General features: G+C 35.4%; 1 protein-coding gene and 1 non-coding gene across 3 annotated transcripts in view; one reads left to right on the top strand and one right to left on the bottom strand.

The window, feature by feature from the left end:
• The window catches only part of SS18 (SS18 subunit of BAF chromatin remodeling complex), a 96,618-nt gene that overhangs the window by 57,533 nt on the left and 13,629 nt on the right, over window positions 1-25,456 (top strand). The window contains exons 6-10 of one of the 2 annotated variants that reach the window (XM_004465142.5): window positions 5,112-5,279; window positions 5,674-5,778; window positions 8,322-8,414; window positions 9,118-9,240; window positions 12,504-12,637. In XM_004465142.5, the coding sequence (XP_004465199.1) occupies window positions 5,112-5,279; window positions 5,674-5,778; window positions 8,322-8,414; window positions 9,118-9,240; window positions 12,504-12,637 (623 nt within the window). The remainder of the gene's footprint in view (window positions 1-5,111; window positions 5,280-5,673; window positions 5,779-8,321; window positions 8,415-9,117; window positions 9,241-12,503; window positions 12,638-25,456) is intronic. The other variant, XM_004465143.5, reaches the window with a different exon arrangement.
• LOC111765745 (U6 spliceosomal RNA) lies at window positions 10,083-10,189 on the bottom strand. Its single transcript, XR_002797997.1, has one exon. It is a non-coding gene; the product is annotated as a U6 spliceosomal RNA (small nuclear RNA).

Genomic DNA, 25,456 nt, shown 5'->3' with positions numbered 1-25,456 from the left:
TTTTCAGGAGGCACAGGGAACTGGACCCAATATCTCCCATGTGGGAAGTGGGCACACAATGATTTGAGCCATATCCACCCCATCCCTAGACTCTTAAGTTCTATGCATCAGGAACTGTCTTGTATTGTTCACTACTTTATTTTATTTATTGACTGACAGATTAGCTAGATGTATTTCCTCCTGCCATAACAAATTTGAAAACCAACATTCTTCTTTGTGGTATTGTCAGCCCTCAACTAACATTCCAGGAATGAACCACTAAAGAAGTAACTGTCAGTTCCTGACAGACAAAACAGGAGATTGTCAGTTATACCAAAACCTTTGGGTTTGGCAGGCAGCATCAGAGGAATTTCTTGTCAATAGATTATAAAATTTAGTTTCATTAGGATTCAGTTTTTAAAGTATTTTATTTTAAAATAATTATATATTCACTGGAAGTTGCAAAGGTAAAACAAAGAGGTCCTATGTACCCCTCCCCCAGTATCCTTGGCAACCACTATTCCTCCCATTTTGAGAATGTTATATAAATAAAATCATACAGTATGTGACTTTTTGAGATTAACTTTTATATATACTTAGAATAATGCCCTTGAGATTTATCCAAGTTGTTTTATGTATTGATAGTACATTTCCTTTTTTTATTACTGAGTAGTATTCCATGATACGAATATACTGTAGTTTGTTTAGCCATTCAGCTATTGAGGTACATTTTGGTTGTTTCTGGTTTTTGACTGTTATAAATAAAGGTGCTATGAATAATCATATACATGTTTTTCTCTGAACCTAAGTTTTCATTTTTCTGGGATAAATACCCAGGAGTGCAATTGTTGGGTCATATGGGAAGTATATGTTTAGTTTTTTAGAAGCTGCCAAACTGTTTTCCAAAGTACATATTCCATTTTACAATCCCACCACCAAGGTGTGCTAGATACACTTTGGTGTATCTACCCAATACAAAAGTATTGTTGCTACTTTTTTTTGTCTTAGCTATTCTGATAGGTATGTAGTGATATCTCATTATGGTCTTAATTTGTATTTTCCTAATGGCTAATGATGTTGAACATCTTTATATATGTTCATTTGCAATCTGTATGTCCTCTTTAGGGAAATGTCTCCAGGTCTTTTGCTCATTTTTCAGTTGGCTTGTCTGTTTTTAACTGTTGAGTTTTGAAAGGTCTTTATATACTCTTCTAGATACGAGACTTAGGATTAATTTTTAAAAAAATTTCCCATTGTTTGTTATGTAAAATTTCAAGCATACAGAAAAGTTGAAAGAATCATGCTCTTAAATTTCCTCAGAATTTTTGTAGGGAGTATAATCTTCTGTACCAGAGAGTTCATCACTTTTCTGGTTTCATGCTAAGTGACACAAAACAGAAAAAGGTATTGTGGCCCATTTCAATGGCTTTCTACCTGGTCAGGTTAGGGACTTTATTTTCATAACAGATTATCACTGTGCCACATAAATGTAGAGCTTTTGGTATCCTTTCAGTCTACTGTATATTTTGAGTGGCTTTGTTTTTGAATTAATTATTTTTATATAGTGTAGCTGAAACAATTGCTGTTTTGCAAAGGTGGTCTTACTAAGGAATAGCTTAGCCATCTTTTTTTTTTTTTTTTTTCTCTGAATTAAGCCATAGCATCCTTTTTCGGGTTCTTGATCACCAGAAGCTAAATACATGATCTAATTCCCAGATTAGTTTGTAGTTTATAAATACTGATGCTTAAAAATTATGTCCTTGAAAAATCTAGGATTTCTCTATTTTGAATCTTAATATTTTGGACCAGATGATTCTTTTTTGGGGCAGATTATTTTGCTCATTGTAAGATGTTTAGCAGTATTTCTGGCCTCTACCCACTAGGGAGCAGTTGTGAAAACCAAAAATGTCTCCAGACATTGTTAAATGTCCCCAGGGGGTGCAAAACCGTGCATGGTTGAGAGTCACTGCTTTAATCTGTGGTTAATGTAAGGAACTGTGTATAAAGATGGTTTGTGTTACTAAAGAAACAAATGATATTCATAAAACAGTTATTGATATTGTTATGCTTTTTAATACCTTTTAAGAATACTTTCATGAGAATTCCTCTATGAATTTCATGTTATGAAAAAGTTTGTATCTTGAACTGTTATTCTTTTTACTAGTTAAAATCTAGCATACTTCCATTTTTTTCATTGATTGCCAGGAAACTCAATGTTTTATACTTTGTTGCAGTGGCTTTACTAAGCATCTGAGATTATCATTCTCCATTTTCTTGGTTACTTGGCTCTTGGTATTGTATTAAATGTCTTATTACAACCTAATTTAAAATTCTTGATTTGGGCAGATGCACATTAGAGGTAAGTAAAGAATCTTATTTAAAATGAAAATGGTTTTTTTAAACAGGCTAGCTAATTGAGTTTTCTGGAATACAGGGATTTTTCTCTTGTAAATAAACTATTAATAATAGCTTCAAATAAGAGCTATAACTGGTTTTTTTTTTGAGATTGAATGACTAAGGAACAAGATGTGAGTGGTAAATGTTGAAATATTAACATGTCTGAAATAGTCCTGGGGAAAATATTATCTATAGTTTCATGGTTTAATTTTTCCATCTCCCCCTCCCCCCAGCCCAAATCTGAGGTGGCTCCCCTTGTCTATTTGCTCGTTATTTTTGCTCATTGTTTGTGCTTGTTGTCTGCTTGTTTTCTGTTTTTGTTTTTTTTTCTTTAGGAGTCACTGGAACTGAGCCCAGGTCCTTCCATCTGGGAGGTGGATGCTCAGCTTCTTGAGGCACATCCACTCCATGCTCATTTTTTATTTTTTGCCTGTCTGCTTGTTGTTTTTGCTCAGTGTCTCCTTGTCTATTCGTTGTTTGTTTGTCTTCTTAAGGAGACCCTAGGAACTGAACATGGGACCTCCCATGTGGGAGGTGGGCACTTAACTGCTTGAGCCACATCCACTCCCCTAGTTTATTTCTTATAACATATAGATACGGGTGGAGCAAAGAAGTTTCATAGGGTATATGAAGCTGTTTTCATAGGGTATATGAAGCTGTTTTCATAGGGTATATGAAGATATAGGAGAAGTATGATTTAATGTTGGGGAGGAGGTGGTTAACATAGTGGTTAAGAACATGGGCTTTAGAGGTCTCATCATTTACCAGCTTTGAGTTTTCTTATCTGTGAAATGAGGTTGATAATAGTACTATCTGTTTCCTAAGGTTTGGGAGAGGATAAATAATACACATCAAGGTCTTTTTTAGTTTAGTGCCTGGCATGTAATAAGTGCTCAATAAATGCTAGCTGCTATTTTTAACCTATATTTAAAATAATGATATTTTAATGATATGATTTATAGATTTAGCGTATTAGTTTGTATCTGAAGAAGTGAATATATGTGTGTGTATGTAAAGAGAATATTTTACAAATTAAATCATTCATAATTAAAGATTAAAACTTAATGCTATCCTCATAGTTGGATCTTTAAAAAATTCTCCTTTTTTGATCATTAAGATAAAACTGAGTATTAGCCATCCCATAGGAGCTAAAAATTCCAAAAATAGAAAAAACAGTGATTTGGAAGTATTTTACATATCTTTTAAGATATAGGACATTGTTTTTTTGCATCGAATATCAATTAGGGTATAAAACTCAAAATGGAAAGAAATAATTTGCTAATGGTGAATATATGTCCTTGTAAAGCATTTTTACAAAATATTTTTGGATAATTGAGACAGTAGAGCCTTTGCATATGTAATATATTTATAGTACATCTTAAGCATCAAAATCGTTTATGTAAAAGATGAAGAATAACCTTTTAGCACATACAATAGAAATATGTAATTCTGTTATTTATAGAAAATGATTATAAATAGATTCATTTTTAATCTTATTTCACTTCATAGTAAAATTTTTTAAAACTGGTTTTGGGATAACCTTTTGAAATTAAGCTCTCTTATTACCATTAGTGTCTCAAAGGATAATACAAATTGCCACTGTAGCATTTTTCATTACCATGAAGAAAATAATATGCTTCCTAAAGAATCAGAATTGAACAGTTGTAATTTTTTCTTTAATAGATAAAAGCTTCAAGGGAAAGATGAAAAGAACCTTGTTTTAGCAGTGCTATCATCGTCCATCTCTGTGGTTTTAGATTTGATCCTGAATAATGTTGATGTAAGGGGGTGCTCAGAGGGAGAGAGAGTGACAGAGAATAAAAGAAGGGTGGTAATTGAGCTCTTTGGGATTGGAACTGCTGACAGTCCTACAAGATAAAGCACAAGTGACATGGTCTTTTCTATCTATGGCTTAAACTAGAATTACTTTTCTCTTTTTAAAGCAATGCTTTTAATTTTGTCGCTGTTGTATCTTTTGGATTTCCCCCTGGCAATTTTGTTTTTGCTTTCTTCCCATTTTAAAAATTTTGGTTCCAATGTATATTATATGCTTTAGCTTTACAATTACCTTCTGTTGAAACGGTCTTTAGGTGTTCAGACCTAAAGAACTTTAGACAGTATTTTAGTTGTTAATAGTTTTGGAGAAGAAAGGCAAGTTAAAATCTTTATTTTCTGAATTGAATTACATTAATGCCCAGTTGTGTTGCCTATGAAATTATGAATGTCAGTGTTCTGTTCTTTATTATGTACAAAATATATTTAAAAGGTTTTATCCTCAAACTAGTGTTTTGGAATGTTTTTATTGCCTAATTTGCTTGTGATATACTGAATTTGCTACAGCTTATTTTTGAGTTGAGCAGTGAAGAATAGTGGGACCAACACGTGCTTTGAAATCAGACTTGAGTTTTGTATGATTGCCAGTCTTAGTTTTATCATCTTATCTTCAGTTGCCTTAGCTAAAAAGTTGAACATAAAGATGTTAATGGTTTACATGAAATAGATGTAAATGCACTTGTCTGGCAGTGTAGATATTCATTGAGTATTAATAGTTCTCTTCCCCTCCACTCTCCACCAAATCACAGTATCCCTAAGATTTTTTATTTATTGTTTGAAATCAATTCTTATTGCACTTAGTTACATATTTTGGGGATTACATGATTTAAAAATTCTTGTGTTTCTCTTAAGATGTTAAAATTTTAGCAAAAAAGTCATGTGCCTAATATGTCTGTCTTCAGGTCCAATGATGCATCAGCAGCCTCCTTCTCAACAATACAATATACCACAAGGAGGTGGGCAACATTATCAAGGACAGCAGCCACCTATGGGAATGATGGGTCAAGTTAACCAAGGCAATCATATGATGGGTCAGAGACAGATTCCTCCCTATAGACCACCTCAGCAGGGTAAGATTCCATTTATAAAACCTCCTGCTAAATGTAAATAACAGTAACTGAAAGCTTTTAAATTTTGTTGAACTTATCTATAAACATAAGGAAGCAAAGTTAGGGCTTTTTGTTTCAATCTCTCTTTAAGAAGTTATTGTTTTTCTGAATTGGCATTGTTTGGTATTGTTTGATATTGCATGTATGTCTTAACGTTAATTTTAGTGAAATGTGGTGTATGGAGCTGCTGTGTGGATGACTGTGTATGTAAGAATAGCTAAAAGTATCTGAAATGCCAAAGCATGGGAGGGGAATCTACAGCTGAGAAATAATCTCTTATAACATCAGATTAGAAAAAAAGCCTTTGATGACAGAGAACAAATTATTTATGTCTTGACTGGTTGTGGTTTTTCAGGCCCACCACAGCAGTACTCAGGCCAGGAGGACTATTATGGGGACCAATACAGTCATGGTGGACAAGGTCCTCCAGAAGGCATGAACCAGCAATATTACCCTGATGGTAATTTCTCCTAATGTTAACTTTCCCATTTTCTATTCCTGCCCAATATTAATGTAGAGAGCTATTCAAACATTTTAATGGGGATGAAGAAACTAACAGTCTGTTTCTTCTAATTTTAGAAACGTTTCAAGTAATCTAAAGGAACAATGATACGTTCATTTGTAAACTAATTCAAAGGATATTTTGTAGTTATTTCACATTAGAACCATCAGGAATCATGTTCTGTCATTGGAATCCTTTTTTATACAAAAGAGGGCCCTTTGCAATTGTTCATTTGAACCAAAGCAAATATCATTGATTTTTAGTAATAGGTTTATTGAGATATAATCCACATACCATAAAGTTGATCTCTTGGTTTCCTTTTATGCATTGTGTGATACATAGGGAATATAGTTTTTGATTATTTTTCCAAGTGTCATCATTTTAGAATGTTGCATATTTTCAAAAAACTATGGTTTATATACATTAACATTTGCATTTGGGAAAATTTTGGAGGCTAAATTGTATTTACAATATAGTTCTATATAGATTTATTAGAAAAGGAAAGGCATTTAGAAACTGATTATTTTATTTAGTTTTTTTTTCCTTTAGTGGGAAGGTGACTTATAAAAAGGTAGTCAGCAAAGATGTAAAGATGTACTCCACTTTGAGAAAATCTAAATGGTAATATTCCAAGCATACAAATAGGTTTTCACTGTATAATTCTTTTAATCTTTCTATATGTTTGAAAATTTTATTAAAAAAATGGAGGAAAAAATAATTCAGTCTTATAGAACTGATAAATTAAGGTCGTTATTCACATTACAAAATGATTCATCTTGTTATGAAAGAATTTGCCAGACTTCATTTACATAGTAAGCTCTCTTAGTATATTTAAGGTGAATTACTTAACTGAGAAACTTGGGAAATAAGAAACTTAAAGTGTTGGGCATTGACTAGAAGCAAGAAGATACAGTTTTGTGTATTTTAAAAAATCATCTTGCCTGTCATTTCTGATAAACATATAAAGCATAAAGGTACATTTGTATTTAAGATCTGGTTTTTATATATTAAAGAGGTAAACTCTACTTTGTTAAATTACATCATTTGGAAGTCTGTTGAAAACTAAGTGATTATTTTATTGTTTAACTTTTAAAATAGATTTTAAGTAATTGACTTGAACCTGACGTTATTTTAGTCCTGAGTATTTCTTGAATGTGAAATATGAGTTGTTATAAATATGATCTTTCTGTTCAGAATAGTTAGATGCTATTTTTTTTGCATAGGTGTGTATTAATATATGTGCCTGAAATTTACAGAGTATTCTGTTTACATCAGCAAGTAATTTCTTAGCATTGACTATTTTCTCTCATTATATCCAGATATTTTTGCCAGTAAATATGCAGGTTAGGAGGCAGCAAACTTCTTTTTGTAAGGTGCCAAACAGTAGATAGTTTAGTGTTTGTGCAACATAAAATCGTGCTCTCAACTACTGACCTGTCCTGTTGTAGGCTGAAAGCAGCTTTAAACAATATGTAACTGAATGTATGTGACCATGTTCCAACAAGACTTTATTTACAGAAACAGGCCACTGGCCATATTTAGCCTGTGGGTCCTAGTTTGACAAGTTTTGGTCTAAATATTTATGAGGTGGTTAGGGAACATTTGAAAACTATAGCACTTAGTGTAATACTTATTCATAACTATATTCCTCCTTCTTTAATTAGGCATTTTTCTAAAATTTAGTTCAGATTTTAGCTAACTGAAAGGTTATTTCCTGTACTTTGTTAAAAGGACAAGAATATTGGTTTTCATTAGATTCTAGTTATCTTGCAGGTGAAATTTACTGTACTTTAAAAAAGTATGTAGGTGGAGATTTTCTTATGTGTTGGAGCTAACAAGCTAAAGGTATACTCTAGCTCTTAAACAGCATTAATTTTTATAAAGATGTATGTTTATAATACTCTGGAAATATTTTCTAAAGATTTTCTAAAATGGCAGCAGTAAGATACATATTTTCACATCTGAAAATACTTTGAGATACATATACTTTTTGGTAGTAAATAGAAAGTGAAAAATTTGTTTCAGTTTCTTTCAGGGGAAAAAAACTTATGGAACTTTTTTATATTTTGCATTGTTTTTAGCATATGCTGTGGAATTGGAGATCAGCAGAACAGGTGTTTGACAAAATATGATAATTGCTTCCTTTGTTCATTTTAATTTAATTCAAGTCATTAACATGTGAAAGGCCTAAATGCTTTTATTCTTTCTTTTTTAAAAAATGAAAGATATAGTTTTTTTCCCCCTCCATGAGGATTATCATAGTTAAGTCTATAAGTGTAATGTTGCTAAAACTACTGCTTTTTGCTTTTAAAAAATTTGCACGTTATCTCAAAATGAAAATGATCACTTTGGTAAATATTTGGCTAATGCAGTTGAAATTATTTTTTATGTATTTCCAGTTCTTTTTTTTTTTTCAATTATATCTGAAAGTTTAAATATTTTTAGGGTTTTCACTCAGTGGCCATTAACGTTTCTTCCTGTCTCTTGTCGAATTGATGTAGGTCATAATGATTACGGTTATCAGCAACCGTCGTATCCTGAACAAGGCTACGATAGGCCTTATGAGGATTCCTCACAACATTACTACGAAGGAGGTATCTATATACCTTCACACACGTACACACATATATCCCCTTCTACAGGAATGAAAATTCTTGCATAAAGACAATTTCTACCCAATGCAAAGCTCTTGTAGATACTAGCTGCTGGCTGTCTTGAAAGTTATAGGAATCCTAGAACAATCAAAATAATTTCCTTACAAATATTTAAAATGTATAACCATGACTTGCCATTTCTAACAATAGTAAAAAGACTAAAACATTTAAAAATAATTATTCCCCCAGTGGAAATTTTCTATTTGAATACAAATCCATTGGTCCTTTTTTTTTTCTCGTGTGTGTTTACATATATAAATTTACATATAAGTATAGTGCCTTTAGGAAACAGCTTGCTGATCTTTTGTAGCTAGTGTGTGCTCTTGTAGCTGTCTTTAATTTTGTCTTTTTTATTTTATTTAGCATAGTCATGATCTTATGACTGTGATGTTCCAGTAAATGTAATGCTCGTATGGCAGAGACGCTGAAAATGCTGCAGTTCAACCTTGCAAAATTGGCTTTAACTGCAGTTTGTTTGGCCGAAATCCTTCTGTTTGGTTTGAGTTTTTCTTTGTTTTGTTAACTTTTAAAAATCAATATGGCATTTCATTTTGTTCTTGTGTTGTTGGCTATGCGTCTTAGAAGAAAAAGTTATTTTAGCAAACCTCTCAGTTTTTTATTTTCCTCTTCAATTGCCCTGTAGGAAATTCACAATATGGCCAACAGCAAGATGCTTACCAAGGACCACCTCCACAACAGGGATATCCTCCCCAGCAGCAGCAGTATCCAGGACAGCAGGGTTATCCAGGACAGCAACAGGGCTATGGTAAGTAGCTTATTTCAGTTTTTGTCACCAAAATATTTGATTATTGTTTTGAAATATGGAAGTAGATATTTATTTTACTAAGAATTATCACTTTTGGAAATTCATAGCTTTGGCTCAGCCTACTGTAGAGTATTTATTTTAAAAGTTGCTTTTAGATAAACTAGTAATCCATTTAAAAAGAACCATAAACTAGAGATGGTTTATTGACCAAAGGTAAGGTATTTAGTCATTTAATAGACAGGACAAATGAATTCTCAGACTTCTTTGGCATTTATGACAAATCAGTAGCTTTATATGTGCTTGGAAAACTGCACATGGGTACTAACCGTATCTGCATAGTGTGCTTAGCAAACCTTTTTTTTTTTTTTAAGATTTATTTTATTTATCTCCCCTGTTCCCGCCATTGTCTGCTCTCTGTGTCCATTCACTGTGTATTCTTTTGTGTCTGCTTGTATTCTCATTAGGCGGCTCTAGGAACTGATCCTGGGACCTTTTGGAGTGGGAGAGAGGCGATTAATCTCTCATGCCACCTCAACTCCCTATTCTACTTCGTCTGTAGTCTTATTTTCTCTCCTCTTTGTCTCTTATTGCATCATCTTGCTGGGCCAGCTCTCCGCGTCGGCCAGCACTCCTCCATGGGGCTGCTTTCCTGCACTGGGTGGCATTCCCACGCAGGGCAGCTCTTCTGTATGGGGTGGCATTCCCACTTTGGCCAGCACTCCACATGGGCCAGCTCACCATGTGGGCCAGCTTGCCTTCACTAGGAGGCCTTGGGCATTGAACCCTGGACCTCCTATTTGGTAGATAGGAGCCCAGTTGGTTAAGCCACATCCATTTCCCAAAATAATATGGAACGCTTCACAAATTTACGTGTCATCCTTGTGCAGGGGCCATTCTAATCCTCTCTGTATCTTTCCAATTTTAGTGTATGTGCTGCTGAAGCGAACACCAAACTTGTTTTTAAAACTAATGACTGTGACTATGAGAAAACAAATTGATTTTTAGAGTTCAGATGAAGAGATCAAGTCAGAAAGTATAAAGAAAATGTTACTCTCTAGTTAAATACATCCACTGGGGTGTATTTATTGTAGAGTTATGTATATAACAGAATTTAGAGAAAGTATAGCCGAATTTACTCATATATGTTATCCACTATCTGGACATCTGAGTTTACTTTAAAATAATTTAAAATTTATTACAAGTGAGAAATGATGAGGACCTGAAACTAAGATTTTCTCATTTTCAAATTTCAAGCTACTATAACCACTTTAGATAGAGGAAAATATGGTTCTTATAATAGAAGAGGAACTGCTTATTAATATTGATATCTCCTCTTGCTTACATGGTCTCTTTTTCATCAGTAATATTACTTTTTATTCATTGATTTAAACTCTGCTATTACTGTGAACACTTCTTGTCTACCTATGATAGCAAATCTAAGAACCAATTATCAGACTGAAATTCCCTTGCCCCCTCAATATTTTCTTTGAAATTCAGTCAGGTATTGGGAGTCAGACAGTTTCTAAAAATGATTAGTTCTTCTTCCCTAATTCCAGATATGGCTTTAGAAATACTCCATAGATTTATTGTTTTCACAAAGGACTTTCTTGCCATTCTCAAAAGGTATTTCCTTTTGGGAAAGGAAACATGACTAAATAGTCATGAAAATGAATATTTAGTATTATAGTTTGAATAAAGAGAATGCTCTGGTTTTATTGCATTTTGCATGAAAACAAATATGATCAGATAAATACATTGGCTTAAAAAGTATTTTGAGTGGGAAAAGAGAGTAAAATAAAATTTAATATTTTTAATATTTTTGGTTTAGTAGTTAAATGATGTTTTAAAAAAAAAATCAGGAATTTAGAGAAGTTCCCATTTGACTTCTCCATAGGCTTCAGTTATTAAGCTTTCTTCTAATAGAAAATTTAGAGTTTTAATACTTAGACTGATGGAATTTATTTAATTTTGAAAATATATTGTTCTCTTTTGACATTCTCCTCTGAGGTCAGTGTTTTTATGGCAGATTTTGAATGGCTGTGGTAGAAAACATTTAAGTGTTAAAACTTTCCAGCTTATGCTTTAGAAAGCATTCTTTGTAATAGACAATAGCCTCGAGTATGAAACAATTAATTTAAAAAACCAAATCAGTCCCTTGCCATCTCTGGAATTTGAGATCATTCCTTCTTATGGGTAAAGTTTTCTTTTTCCTTCATTTCTTTTCGGAGAGGTGAAATATTAAAGGTCCCTGGTACTCAGGCTGCAACTTTCGAATCAAGTCTTTTTACATGTAACTTATAGACTTTTCAAGTCTTTTTTAGTTTCTGTTTTAAAATATTATGATAAATAAGTTTGTCAGTACATGCTATACCTATGTGATTGTTTGGTGATTGCAAATGTAAATATGGTCATACAGCTTTAAATATCATTGATTTCCAAACTTTATCCAGAAATTATTTCTATATTTTCATTTGGTTCTGCTTCTTCGTTTTTCTTTTGTCTTTTGATTATACTGGTTAACTCTTGAATAGAACTATGTATATGGATTTTCTTATTCTGGATTACTAAATTTTCTTATCATGGACTTGACCTGTTTTCCAATTCTTGAGTCTCTTAGCCATTTTGACATATAACTTCTTTAAAAAGATTTATTTATTTATTCCTCCTCACCGTTGTTTGTACTTGCTATCTGCTCTCTGTGTCTGTTCATTGTTTGCTTTCTGTGTCTGCTCATCTTTTTTTAGGAAGCACCGAGAATTGAACCTGGGGCCTCCCATATGGGAGGGAGGAACCTAATTACTTGAGCCGCCTTCACTCCCTGTTTGTTTTGTCTCTCATTGTGTTTCCTCACTGTTTCTTGGTTGTGTCATTTTACTGCATCATCTTGTTGCATCTGCTTGCTGTCTCGCTCTCTTCTTTAGGTGACACCAGGCACTGAAACCAGGACCTCCCATGTGGTAGGTGGGTACCCAACTGTGTGAGCCACATCTCCTTCCTGACATATAAATTTTTTAATGGCTAGGGGATATCACAATAATTACACTGAATCAAAGCATCATTACATTACGTGGTAATAGCACTATAGTATCTTCATTTTTCTTAGAACTGTTGAAATTTATTTCAAAAGCATTTGAGAAAACAAGTACTAAACCATCCTTTTAAATTTAGACATAAAAATAACATCTAGTTCTAAAACCTTCCCAGAGTTCTAGGGACATGTTATATTTTTATCTGGGCTTTTGTTTGTTTTAATTATTTTGCAGGTCCTTCACAGGGTGGTCCAGGTCCTCAGTATCCCAGCTATCCACAGGGACAAGGTCAACAGTATGGGGGATATAGACCAACACAGCCTGGACCACCACAGCCACCCCAACAGAGGCCTTATGGATATGACCAGGTAAGGTTTGTTTTGTTTTTTTTTTTGCCAGCTGTGTGATTGCCTCATTGTTTGGTCACTCCTGATTAGGTTAAATATTTTTCATTTGAGGGCTCATTTCTCACTTCTGTTCTTGGTACATGAGTTGACACAAAAGTCTATTACTTTAAAGTCTCTTTCATAGAATGCTAGCGAAGTCTATCATAGTTACTAACTTGTAAAACATGTCTTATCTCTAGGCACCAGCAATCTCTTTCACTTTCTTTCCTTTTTTATTTTTGTGTTTATTCCCACATATATTTCTCTTAGCTATTCCAAACATCATTCCCTCTTCTAAAACTCTTAATTTTTCTGATCTCCTCATGTTTATTGCTGAAGTCTTTGCCTTGACCTACTGAGATGTGTTAATGCTTTTTATCACTCATCTTCACTTCAGCATATTCACCGTACTTTATCCACATCCATGATACCCCATCTCCTTAAATTTGACATTTCCTCTTGTCTCTTTTGCTTCCTCCTATGCATTATCTTAAGTATTATTAATCTTTCTTTCTCTTCTTATCTTTCCTTCTACCTTAAAATATGTAGAGGTTTATTCTAAGACAACTGTATTCCCTTAAACTTAATACTCATTTAAGTTCCTTCTTTCATTGTTAAACTTCTCAGACTTATAGTCCATGCCACAATCTTTGTTTTATTAATCCTTCACAATTCCTTTAGACTGACTTCGGATGTGTCTTGTGGCTTTTCAGTCAGTAATCTGCTCTGTTCACCATCTTCACTACCTGAGATAGGTTCTTTTTAACATGGAACTTTCCTTGACATGTAAGTTAGGGTAGATGGTCTGCTTTGAGGAAGAACTCACATGAAGTCCTTATTAGAATTTTAGGCATGAGCAGTTCTTTTATTCACCTTCTCTCAAGCCTACAACTCCCTTGTATTAACACTTCCTAATAAGTGATAAAGATTAAGGAGCTACAAGAGACTTAAACTAAAAGGGTAACAACAGATAACTAATATTTTTTTAAAAATCCATGAGAACAAAAACAAAAGATTAGGCAGAGGTTTTGTCTAAATTTAAAAAGTAAAATAAGTCTTGGCTAGTGAATATCAAAGGGCAAGTTTACTAATCAAATAAAATTTAGGCTCATACTAAGCCCTGAGTTAAGTTTTCCAAAACTGAGATTCTGGTTATTTATTTCTTCATTTAACACATATTTATTAATTGCCCACATGTGCTGGATACTGTACTAGGTCCTAGATGAGTAAAATAGACATGGTCACTATGGCTCGGGAGCCACTAACTTCTATATTAATGTAGTATTCTTTTTCACTTATATTTCCAATGATTACGTCTTTCTTTTTTTTTAAACTGGCTTCTCTTCTTACTGTTACCCAAGTATTAATCCTTGACCCTATGTATTTTTCTTAGTCTCTATAGTCATCCTGTCTTATACTGTCAGTATCTGAGCCTTTACTTCTCAACCCAACTTTAGTTCCTAGTTCCTTTTTTCCAACTGTAGACAGATGATCTATCTTTGGATAACTTCCCAGTGTCTCAACTTTAGCATGTCATGAATAAACTGACTCTTTTTCTCTTTAAATCAACATATTTCTAAATCCCCTATGCTTAAAATAATTTATAAAGCAAATGTTTTTAAACAATAGTTGGGAAACGGACTTGGCCCAGTGGTTAGGGCATCCATCTACCACATGGGAGGTCCGCGGTTCAAAGCCCGGGCCTCCTTGACCCGTGTGGAGCTGGCCCATGCGCAGTGCTGATGTGCACAAGGAGTGCCCTGCCACGCAGGGGTGTCTCCCGCGTAGGGGAGCCCCACGCACAAGGAGTGCGCCCCGTGAGGAGAGCCACCCAGCGCGAAAGAAAGTGCAGCCTGCCCAGGAATGGTGCCGCCCACACTTCCCTTGCCGCTGACGACAACAGACGCGGACAAAGAAACAAGACGCAGCAAATAGACACAGAGAACAGACAACTGGGTGGGGGGAGGGAATTAAATAAATAAATAAATCTTTAAAAACAAACAAACAAACAAACAAAAAAACACAATAGTTATATGCCAAGTACTGTGTTAAGATTGAGGACATATTGGGAAAGAAGATGGACATGACTCTGATTTTATGAACTTAAGTCTAGATAACAGATAAGTTAGCAGATGATTATAATATAATATAATATAAAAAAATATATATATCATTTGATAAGCACTTGGATGAGGAGATTTTAAAAAATGTATGTAGAAGGAGCTCCTAATTCAGTTATAGAAATAAAGCTCCTTGGGTAAGTTTGAGTCCCCAAGGATGAGTAGATATAAGCCAGATAGAATTGGAGATGGTAACGGTATTCTAGTCAGAAAGAACAACATTCACAAATGACTTGTAGTAAGAAGTGTGGGTCAATATGATATAGCCTGTGCATTAAAACAAAATTATTTCCAAGAGTACCTAGTCTCCAAGATGGCCAAATAAGTAATATAGGCCCTACAGTCTTTGAATGTTCAGAAGGGATGTGAGACTGAGTGTGTATTCAGGGCTGCCTCCAGACGATGTGGAAGATATGCTAATCCAAACTGGCTTGGATGTGGAGAATATGTAACTCACCGGGAGGAAATAACCTATCTGATACTAAGATCTGAAGAACCTAACCAAAGGTCTGTTTACCATCACTGTTAGTCTTCCTAATCCTATATCCTCTGTATAAAAGGGTCTGGAAAAGGCTGTTCGGGGCTCGGTTTTTATTAGGACAAGAGTCCGCCGAGCCCGGCCAGTTGAAATAAACCAACTTCCTTCTCGGTATTCTCGTGTCCTGGCCTTCGAAACCGCGCCTACCCGAATTTCTCCACTACAAGTATATTAAGGGTTAGATTATAAAAGCTCTTAAAAGCCACTTTAGGGGACTTTGAAGGGTTTAAACTTTGTATATAAAATATCTAGCAGTGGTTGGCACTTGTTAGGTAAGAAAGATGTGTGATTTACCTCTTTCATCATCATCATTCCACTCCCTAAATTCCTCAGGAATTTGGGACTGGCTGTGCATAAAGAGTATGCCACATCTCCTTCCCCACCAGGAGAGACTATCAGAAGGGGCCATTTTAACTACTGCAGTGTCAGAACTTTCCCCACATTGATCTTATGTTTCACTTTATCTGTATACCCTACAGATTGAACTCTTCCTTTGAGGGAAAACAGTTCACTTCTTAAAGATGATTGAGACAATGGAAAACCAATGCAGATTCTTAAACCCAATAGCAATACTATTAAATCAAACATCTAATTCATTCATAGCTGTTAACACCTCTTCCTTCAAAATAAATCCATAATCTAACCATTTCTCACAGCCTTCTGCTCTCACCAAGTCAAAGTCATAACGATCACTCATCCGAACTATTGTAGTATCCTCTTTCCTGGTCTTCCTGCTTTCAAAGTGACTCTCCCATAGGACATTCTCTATGTAGGCCCCAAGGTGATCCTTTAAAAAAATACTCAAGGTTATGTTTACCCTTTTGCTCAAAATCCTTAGTAACTTCCAGTGTCACTTAAAGTAAAAGCTAGACCTCATAATGGCCTACAATACCCCATATGACTTATGTCTCCATCACTCCTCCTGTGAATTTATATCCCGACCATTCACTGTCTTCATTTACTCTGTTTCATTCACACTGGCCTACTTGTTGTTCCTTATGCACATCAAGCACATTTATAACTCAGAGCCCTTGTACAGTTAATTTTCATTATCATGGATTTTATAGTTATACATTCATCTAATCGCTAAAATTTATATACAATGCCAAAATCAATGCTTGAGCAGCAAGAAATCTGAGTTGCCTGATGGGCATATTCCCAGTTGATGTCAAACAAGTTGATGCTTTGCCTTCTTGTTTCAGTTCTCATACTGTAAACAGGTGACTTTTTCATGATATATTTAGTGCCAGGTTTTTCACATTTTTGTGCATTTTATTGGTGATTTCACTGTTTTAAATGGCCTGCAAGTGTACTGGTGAAGTGCTTTGTAGTATTCCTAACTGCAAGAAGGCTATGATGTGCCTTACAGAGAAATACATGTGTTTAGATTAGCTTTGTTGAGGCATAAGTTATAGTGCTCTTGGCCATGAGTTTAGTGTTAATGGATCAACAGTATTTATTAAATAAGGCGTCTTTAAATAGAAACACATATAAAACAAGGGTATGTGGTAATCAGTTGATAAAAATGTAACCAGAGACTTGCAGGAAGCTAAGATGCAATGGTTTTCCTTAGATGCAGTGGTTCAGTATTTGTTAATTCAATGTTCGAAGTGACTTACGAAACAACTATTCCAAGTAGTAAGAATTGACCGTACTTACTGCTCTCTCTTCTGTCTGAAACTCTGCCCAATACCTGCAGTGCTTGCTTCCTTACCATATTAGTTTCCTAGGGTTGTTGTAACAAAGTGTGTTACAACCTGGATGGTGTAAAACAACAGAAGTTAATTGTCTCAGTTCTAAAGGCTAGATGTTAAAATCAAGTTGTTGGTAGGTCCATATTCTGTTTGAATGCTTTAGGGGAGGATCCTTCCTTGCCTCCTCCTAGCTTCTAGCGGTTGATAGCAATCTTTGGTATTCTTGGCTTGTAGACATATCACTCCAGTCTTTGCCTCCATTGTCACATGTGTTTTTCCTGTGTGTCTGTGTCCAAAATTTTCCTCTTCTTATAAGGACACCAGTTACATTGAATTTAGGACCCACTGCATTCCACTATCACTCCATTTTAACTTGATTATATCTGCAAAGACCCTATTTTCAAATAAGGTCGCATTCACAGGTTACAATTGGATATGAATTTTGGGGGGACACTATTCAACTTAGTACACTAATTTTATTCAAATCTGCTTAAAACTCACCATATATATCAGGGAGGCCTACCTTGATTACTATATGTAATAGCAATACCTTCTATTACCTTACTCTGTTTCCTTTTCTTTTTTAAGCAGCTTTATTGAGGTGTAATTGTCATAAAATAAGCTGCACATAAGAAAACTGTACAATTTGATAAATTTTAACATGTAAAGCCAGTATTAAAATAAAAACCATGCATGTATCTATTGTACCTGAAACTTTCCTTGTGCCCTTTGAAATCCCTTCCCTCCTTACCCTCCCTTCCCTGAACAACCTTTGATCTGCTTTCTGTCTCTATAGATATACATTTTCTAGAATTTTGTATAAGGTCATATAATGTTTGATTTTTGTCTGACTTCCTTCACTCAGCTTATTTTGATATCCATTCTTGTTACATGCGTCAAAAGTTAATTCTTTTTTTGCCAAGTAGTATTTCATCATATAGATATACTATTATTTGTTTATCAATTCATCTGTGGATGGATAATTGAGTTTCCTTGTGATTTAATGTGCATTCCCTTAGGGATTAATGACATTGCACGTCTTTTCATGTGCTTATTTGCCATCTATGTATCTTCTTTTCTGAAGTGTCTATTCAAATCTTTTGCTCATTTTGAAATAGGGTTGCTTATTCTTTTTATTAAGTATTGAGAAGTCTTTATATATTCTGCATACAAGTTCTTTATTAAACACATGATTTGCAAATGTTTTTCTTCTCTTTGTGGCTTGTCTTTTCATTCCCTTAACTGTCTTTGGAAAAGAGGAAGTTTTAATTTTGATGAAGTTCCAATTTATCATTTTTTTCTTTCTTGAGTCATGCTTTTGGTATTGTGTAAGAAATCTTGACATAATCCAAGGTCACAAAAATTTTCTCTTATGTCTCCTTCCTGAAATTTTATATTTTTAGGTTTTATATTTAGGTCCATGACCCATTTTGAGTTAATTTCTATATATGATTTGATGTATGAATTGAATTTTTTTCCTCCCCTAAATAGGTAACGATTTTTCCCATCCCACTTGTTGAAAAGACTATTATTTCTCTATGGAATTGTTTTTTTGTACCTTTGGCAAAAATCAGTTGTCCATAAATATGTGGGTCTGTTTCTGGATGCTATTCTATTCTGTTGATCTGTTTGTCTATCTTTACATGAGTACCACATTTTCTTGATTACTATAGTTTTACAATAAGTCTTTTTTTTGTCTTTATTTATTTTTAATGTTACATTTAAAAATATATGAGGTCCCCATATACCTCCCACCCCCCTCCCCCACTTCTCCTATAACAACAACCTCCTCCATCATCATGGGACATTCATTGCACTTGGTGAATACATCTCTGAGCACTGCTGCACCACATGGTCAGTGGTCCACATTATAGTTTACGCTCTCCCCCAGTCCACCCAGTGGGCCATGGGAGGACATACAATGTCCAGTAACTGTCCCTGCGGTGCCACCAGGACAACTCCAAGTCCTGAAAATGCCCCCCATCACATCTTTTCTTCCCACTCCCTACCCTTAGCAGCTACCATGGCCATTTCCTCCACATCAATGCTACATTTAATTCCAATACTAATCACAATAGTTCCAGAATAGAATATCAGTAAGTCCACTCTAATCCATACTCTATTCCTCCATTCTGTGGACCCTAGGATGGTTATTTCCATTCCACCTCTATATCAAGAGGGTGCTTAGATTCCACTTGGATGCTGGATGCAATTCTCCTGCTTTCAGTTGTAGGAACTCTTGGCTCCCTGGTGTGGTGGTTGACCTTCTTCAACTCCCTGATAGCTGGTTGGGGTAAGTCCAATAAACCAGAGGGTAGGAGTTGCAAGACTGTTGAGGCTCAGGGCCTGGCTATCACTTGGTCAGTCCAGAGATTCAGGTCCCCTGAGTATACACTAAACTCCAACGCCAACCACAGGTCCGGTAAAAGTCACAGGAGAGGCTTGTGAACAAAGATCACATCTGAGTCCAACTCCATCACACTCAGGAACACAGACTCCAAAGTAGGGCCAACTGACATGGCACTGAACTCCGTCTGCCATGATCATAGAACCTGTGTATCTCTGTAGCCCCCAGAAGAATCAATACGGGGTTGTATCTACTTTAGCTGTCTCTGGCACACTGCTGAGTTGTGCATAAGGGCAACTCCTCTGATGACCTCCCGCCTCTTTTTTGGAGACTCATAGCCATATAATCTCATTTGTCTTCCATTTCACCCTTTTATTCAAGGTCAAAAAACATTTTTAACTCCTGATATTACATGTAGGCTGAGATATTCTGCTGGTCTGAGTTGACCCTTTTATTCAAGGTTGTTTTCTAGTTACATTTTCAGCTGGTACTTGGTAGTAATCCCTCGGCGCCAGGGAGGCTCATCCCCAGGAGTCATGTCCCACACTGGGGGGGAGGCAATGCATTTACATGCTGAGTTTGGCTTTGAGACTGGCCACATTTGAGCACCATGGAGGCTCTGAGGAGGTAACTCTTAGGCACCCTGCAGCTCTAGGCCTAGTTCTTATTTCAGGCACACAGGCTGACAAGCTTAGTCATTAGTATCAAGGGCTCATTGTTGGACCATCCTTCTTTGTTGGTCTTAGCCATTGCACTTGGGGGATTGTTACTGTTCCATTAGGGAATGTGATAGCGCTCCCCTGTCTAGGAACTCAGCACTCCCTCAGTTGTCGTTTTTAACTGTAACCACTATGAAAATATCCACACAGTTTCATGTACCCTATATATATGCCCTGGAAAACTCCCTCCCAGCCATGTGCCCCCTATCAATAACACTCCACACCAGTATTCCTCCCCTGCCATTGTTGTACCTCTCTGTGGTCCAAAACTTCTTCGACAATGAAGCCTAATATATTGCTAGGTTCCATTAATAATAAAATGGAATATAGTGATGGGTTTAATGGTTAGATATAGAATACATACTAATTTAGAAAAATTAAAGTAAAAATAAATTGGGCTATCAAAAAATTAAAAATGAAAAAGCTTTGTTTTTGATATTTTGCCTTCCATCACTGCAATAAGTATGCACACTGGCAGGACAACTTCTTCCATCTCTTCCTCAGTGTCTTGAAAGCAGGTCGTGCTAGTCCTTCAACTTTGTTCTACTGTTTAAATGTTATTTTGAAACTTTAAGACCTTTGCATTTCTATTTGAATTTTAGAATGAGCTTGTCAATTCTACATAATATCCTACAGGGATTTTGATTAGAATTGCCCTGAATCTATAGATGAATCTGGGAAATACTTTGACATCAAAAACAATTTGACATCTTTCCATGATGTCAGTGAATCTTCCAACCCATGAATGTGGTTTATGTCCTTCTAAAAATTTTTTTCTTCAATGTTAAGGAATTTTTAGTGTTTAATCTTCCACTGCTTTTTTCAGATTTATCCTTAAGTATTTTAAGAATTTTTTCATTCTTCACTTTTTTTTTTTTTAATACTGTAACTACTTTTTTCCCTCTCTCTCCCCTTCCCTTCTGTTGTCTGCTGTCTGTGTCCATTCACTGTGTGTTCTTCTGCATCTGCTTGCATTATCCGGTGGTACTGGAAAACTGTGTCTCTTTTTTGTTGCATCATCTTGCTGCGTCAGCTTTCTGTGTGTGTGGTGTCACTCCTGGCTGGCTTTTATTTTATAGTAAAATGGCTTCTTTTTCACGCAGTGCTGCTCTTCTTTAAGGGCACACTCCTTGCGTGTGGGGCACCCCTATGTGGGGCACTCCTCCGTGGCATGACACTCCTTGTTCATGGCAGCACTGTGCGTGGGCCAGCTGACCACATGGGTCAGGAGGCCCTGGGGATCGAACCCTGGACCCTCCATATGGTAGTTGGATGCTCTAGCAACTAAGCCATGCCTGCTTCACACATGCTTCACTTTTTCATTGCTACTTATAATATATACAAATACAATTTGTTTTTGCATGTTGATGTTTTATCAAAAGTGAAAATTTGATAGAATTTTCCACAATCATGTTGTCTGAATAAAGATAGTCTTGGTTCTTCCTTTCCAATCTCAATGGCTCTATATCTTTCTTTTTCTTATTTTTCCTGGAATTAGAGTGATTATAACTTCCAGGATACTATGAACTAGAAATGGTGATAGTGGACATCTTTGTCTTGTTCCTGATTTTACAAGGGAAGCATTCAGTCTTTCATCCTTATATAAGTTGTCAGTTGTAAGTTTTTTTGTAGATGTTCTATATTAAGAAAAGGAAATTTCATTCTCTTCCTAGTTTTCTCAGAATTTTTCTCAAGAATTAATGGTGCATTTTTTCAAATGATTTTTTATCTATTGAGGACTTATGGTTTTCCTTTTTTAGTTTATTTAATGTGTTGAATTATATTGTTTGATTTTTAACTTTTAAATCAATCTTGTGTACCTGGAATAAGTTCTACCTGGCCATAGTGTATTATTCTTTTCTATATTGTTGATTTGATTTCCTAAAATTTTAACAATTTTATATCTATGTTTATGAACGATATTGTATTATATTTTTGTTTTCTTGTAATGTCTTTTTCTAGCTTTGTTATCAAGATAATGCTGACCTTAAAGATTGAGTTGGAAAAAATTTCTTCTTCAGTTTTCTGAATATAAAACTGGCATTGGTAGATTAGTCTTTCTGTAATTTGGTAGAATTCACCATTTGAGGCTGGAGTTCTCTTTTTAGGAAGGTTTTTAATCACAGATTTAATTTCTTTATTAGATATAGAGGTATTCAAGTAACCTATTTCTTTTTGAGTCAACTTTTGTTTGTGTTTTTCAAGGAATTTATCTATTTCATCTATGTTGAATAATTTCCTTATTATCCTCTTAATATCTCTAGGGTCCATAGTGATATTTTATCTTTCACTCCTAATGTTGGTAGTTTAAGCCTCCCCCCGCCACTGCCCTGAACAATCTGGCTACAGAGGGGTTTTTTTCTCTTCTGTTACCCCCTCCCCCAGTTGTCTGCTCTCTGTCCATTCTTCTGTGACCGCTTCTAGCCTTATCAGCAGCACCGGGAATCTGTGTTTCTTTTTGTTGCATCATCTTGCGTCAGCTCTCCATGTGTGCCACGCCATTCTTGGGCAGGCTGCGCTTTTCTTTCGTGCCGGGCAGCTCTCCTTATGGGGCATACTCCTTGCTCGTGGGGCTCCCCTATGCCAGGGACCCCCCGGCGTGGCAGGGCGCTCCTTGGGTGCATCAGCACTGTGCATGGGCCAGCTCCACATGGGTCAAGGAGGCCCGGGGTGTGAACTGCGGACCTCCTGTGTGGTAGGTAGACAGACGCCTTATCCATTGGGCCAAGTCTGCTTCCCAGGGCTACAGATTTTTATCTCTGTTATTGCTCTTTTCAAGAAGTCAGTTTTTGTTTTTATAGGCTATTTCCCCTCATTTTCTGTTTCATTCATTTCTACTCTGTTTATTTTATCTTTTCTGCTTTCTTTGGGTTTTTTTTTTTCAATCTTTAAAAAAGGTTTATTTATTTATTTATTTCTCTCCCCTTCCCCCCCGCCCCCAGTTGTCTGCTCTCTGTGTCTGTTCGCTATGTTCTTCTGTGACCGCTTCTGTCCTTATCAGTGGAACCGGGGATCTCTGTTTTTGTTGCATCATCTTGTTGTGTCAGCTCTCCATGTATGCTGTGCCATTCTTGGGCAGGCTGCACTTTCTTTTGCGCTGGGCGGCTCTCTTTACGGGGTGCACTCCTTGTGCATGGGGCTCCCCTACACGAGGGACACCCCTGTGTGGCATGGCACTCCTTGCGCACATCAGCTCTGTGCACGGGCCAGCTCCACATGGGTCAAGGACGCCTGGGGTGTGAACCACAGACCTCCCATTTGGTAGGCGGATGCCTTATCCATTGGGCCAAGCCTGCTTTCCTCTTGGGTTTTATTTTTTCTTCTTTTTCAGTTTCCTAAGGAGGGAGCTAACTCCCATTTCTTTAACACCTTTCCTTTCTAGTATAAGTGTTTATTTATTGGTATAAAATTTCCCTGAGTACTGTTTTAACTATATCCCACAAATTTTTGGATGTTCTGTTTTCATTTTCAATTAGTTCAAAATATATTCTGATTTCCCTTTTGATTTCTTCTTTGACCCAGGAGTTATTTAGAAGTATATGGTTTAGTTTTTAAGTATTTGTATATTTCCTATGTACCCTTCTATTAGTGATTTCTAGTTTGGTTCTGTCATCATAATAGAGTATATTGTTATTACTTGAGTTCTTTTACTTTTATTGACATTTGTTTTATGGTCCAGAGTATGGTCAGTTAGATCAAATTGGTTAATAGTGTTGTTCAAATCTTCTGTTTCCTTGAAGATTATCTATTTATATCAATTATTGAGAAAGAGGTATTAAACCTCTGATTGTAATTGTCTTCCTCCCTTGTGGTTCTATCCATTTTTTGCTTTCTTAATTTGAAGCTGTTTTTTGTTAGTTGTATATGTGTTTAGATTTTTATGTCTTCATGATAATTTACCTCTTTAACATTATGAAATAACTTTTTTGTTGTTCTTCTGTTTTTTTTCTTAAATACCTTTTGAATCCCTGGTAATATTCTTTGCTCCGAAATCCACCTTGTCTGATATTAATACAGCCACACCAGCTTTCTTTGGATTAGTATTAGTGTGGTATGTCTTTTTCATCCTTTTAAATTTAACATAATGTATGTGTTTATATTTTTAAACTGTCTTTAATGTAGGCAGCATACACGTGGGTCTTGCATTTTTATCCAATCTGGCAATCTCTGTCTTTTAATTGGGATGTTGTTATATTTATATTTAATGTGATTATTGATATGAGTAAAGTCTGTCACTTTGATGTTTATTTTCTATTTGTCTCATCTGGTTCTTTAATCTCCATTTCTTCTTTTTCTTTCTTCTTTTGAGTTGATTTTTTCCCTGTATTTCACAACTTTGTTAAGATTTAATTCATGAACCATAAAATTCATCATTTTAAATTGTACAATTTAGTGTTTTTTAGTATATTCATAGCATTGTGCAACCATTATCATGATCTCAGTTTAAAATATTTTTACTACCCCCCCAAAAAGAATATATGTTCTTCCAAACACCAGGCCATAGGCAACAACTAATCCACTTTCTGTCTCTGTAGATTTGCGTATTCTGGACATGTAATATAAATGGAATCATTTATCTGGTGTTTTGTGATTGGATTCTACCACTTAACATAATGTTCTCAGAGTTCATACGTGTTGTAACATGTATCAGTGCTTCATTCCTTTTTATAGACAAATATTAGTCCATTGTAAGAATATGTATCACATTTGTTTATCATTTCCTTTGTTTATGGACATTTGGATTGTTCCATCTTTTGGCTATTTTGTTCTTTATTTTGGTTTTTGTTTTTTGTGGGTTTTTTGGGCTATTTTGAATAATATTGCTTATTAAAAATTGTGTACAGGTTTTTGTGTGAACATGTTTTTAATTCTTTTGAGTTACAAACCTAGGAGTAGAATTTCTGGGTCATATGGTAATTCTGTTTTTAACTTTTTGAAGACCTGCCAAACTATTTACCACAGGACTAGTAATGTGCAAGGGTTTCAGTTTCTCCACATCCTCACCAACAAATTATCACCATTCTATGTTGGTGTGAAGTGGTGTCTTATTGCGGCTTTGATTTGCATTTCCTTAATAACTAATGAAGTTGAACACCTTTTAAATGTGCTTTTTAGCCATTTGTCTATCTTCTTTGGAAGAATGAATATAGAAGTTCTTTGCCCATTTTTAAATTTTGTCCTTTATCCTTTAGTTGTTGATTTGTAATATATTCTTTATATATTCAGGATATTAGATTGTTTTAAGTTAACCAGGGTGCGAAGATAAATATCACACAATGGGTTGGCTTAACAACAGGAATTATTGGCTCACAGTTTCAGAGCCTTGAAAGCTTGCTTCCTCCAGGGATCAGTAGTCTTCCGGCTAGCCAGTAATCATTGGGTT

This window comes from Dasypus novemcinctus, chromosome 16 (assembly GCF_030445035.2).
Source record: "Dasypus novemcinctus isolate mDasNov1 chromosome 16, mDasNov1.1.hap2, whole genome shotgun sequence".
Classification (NCBI taxonomy): domain Eukaryota; kingdom Metazoa; phylum Chordata; class Mammalia; order Cingulata; family Dasypodidae; genus Dasypus; species Dasypus novemcinctus.
The sequence above is the reverse complement of the archived record's forward strand: the minus strand, read 5'-3'. Positions and strand labels throughout refer to the sequence as shown.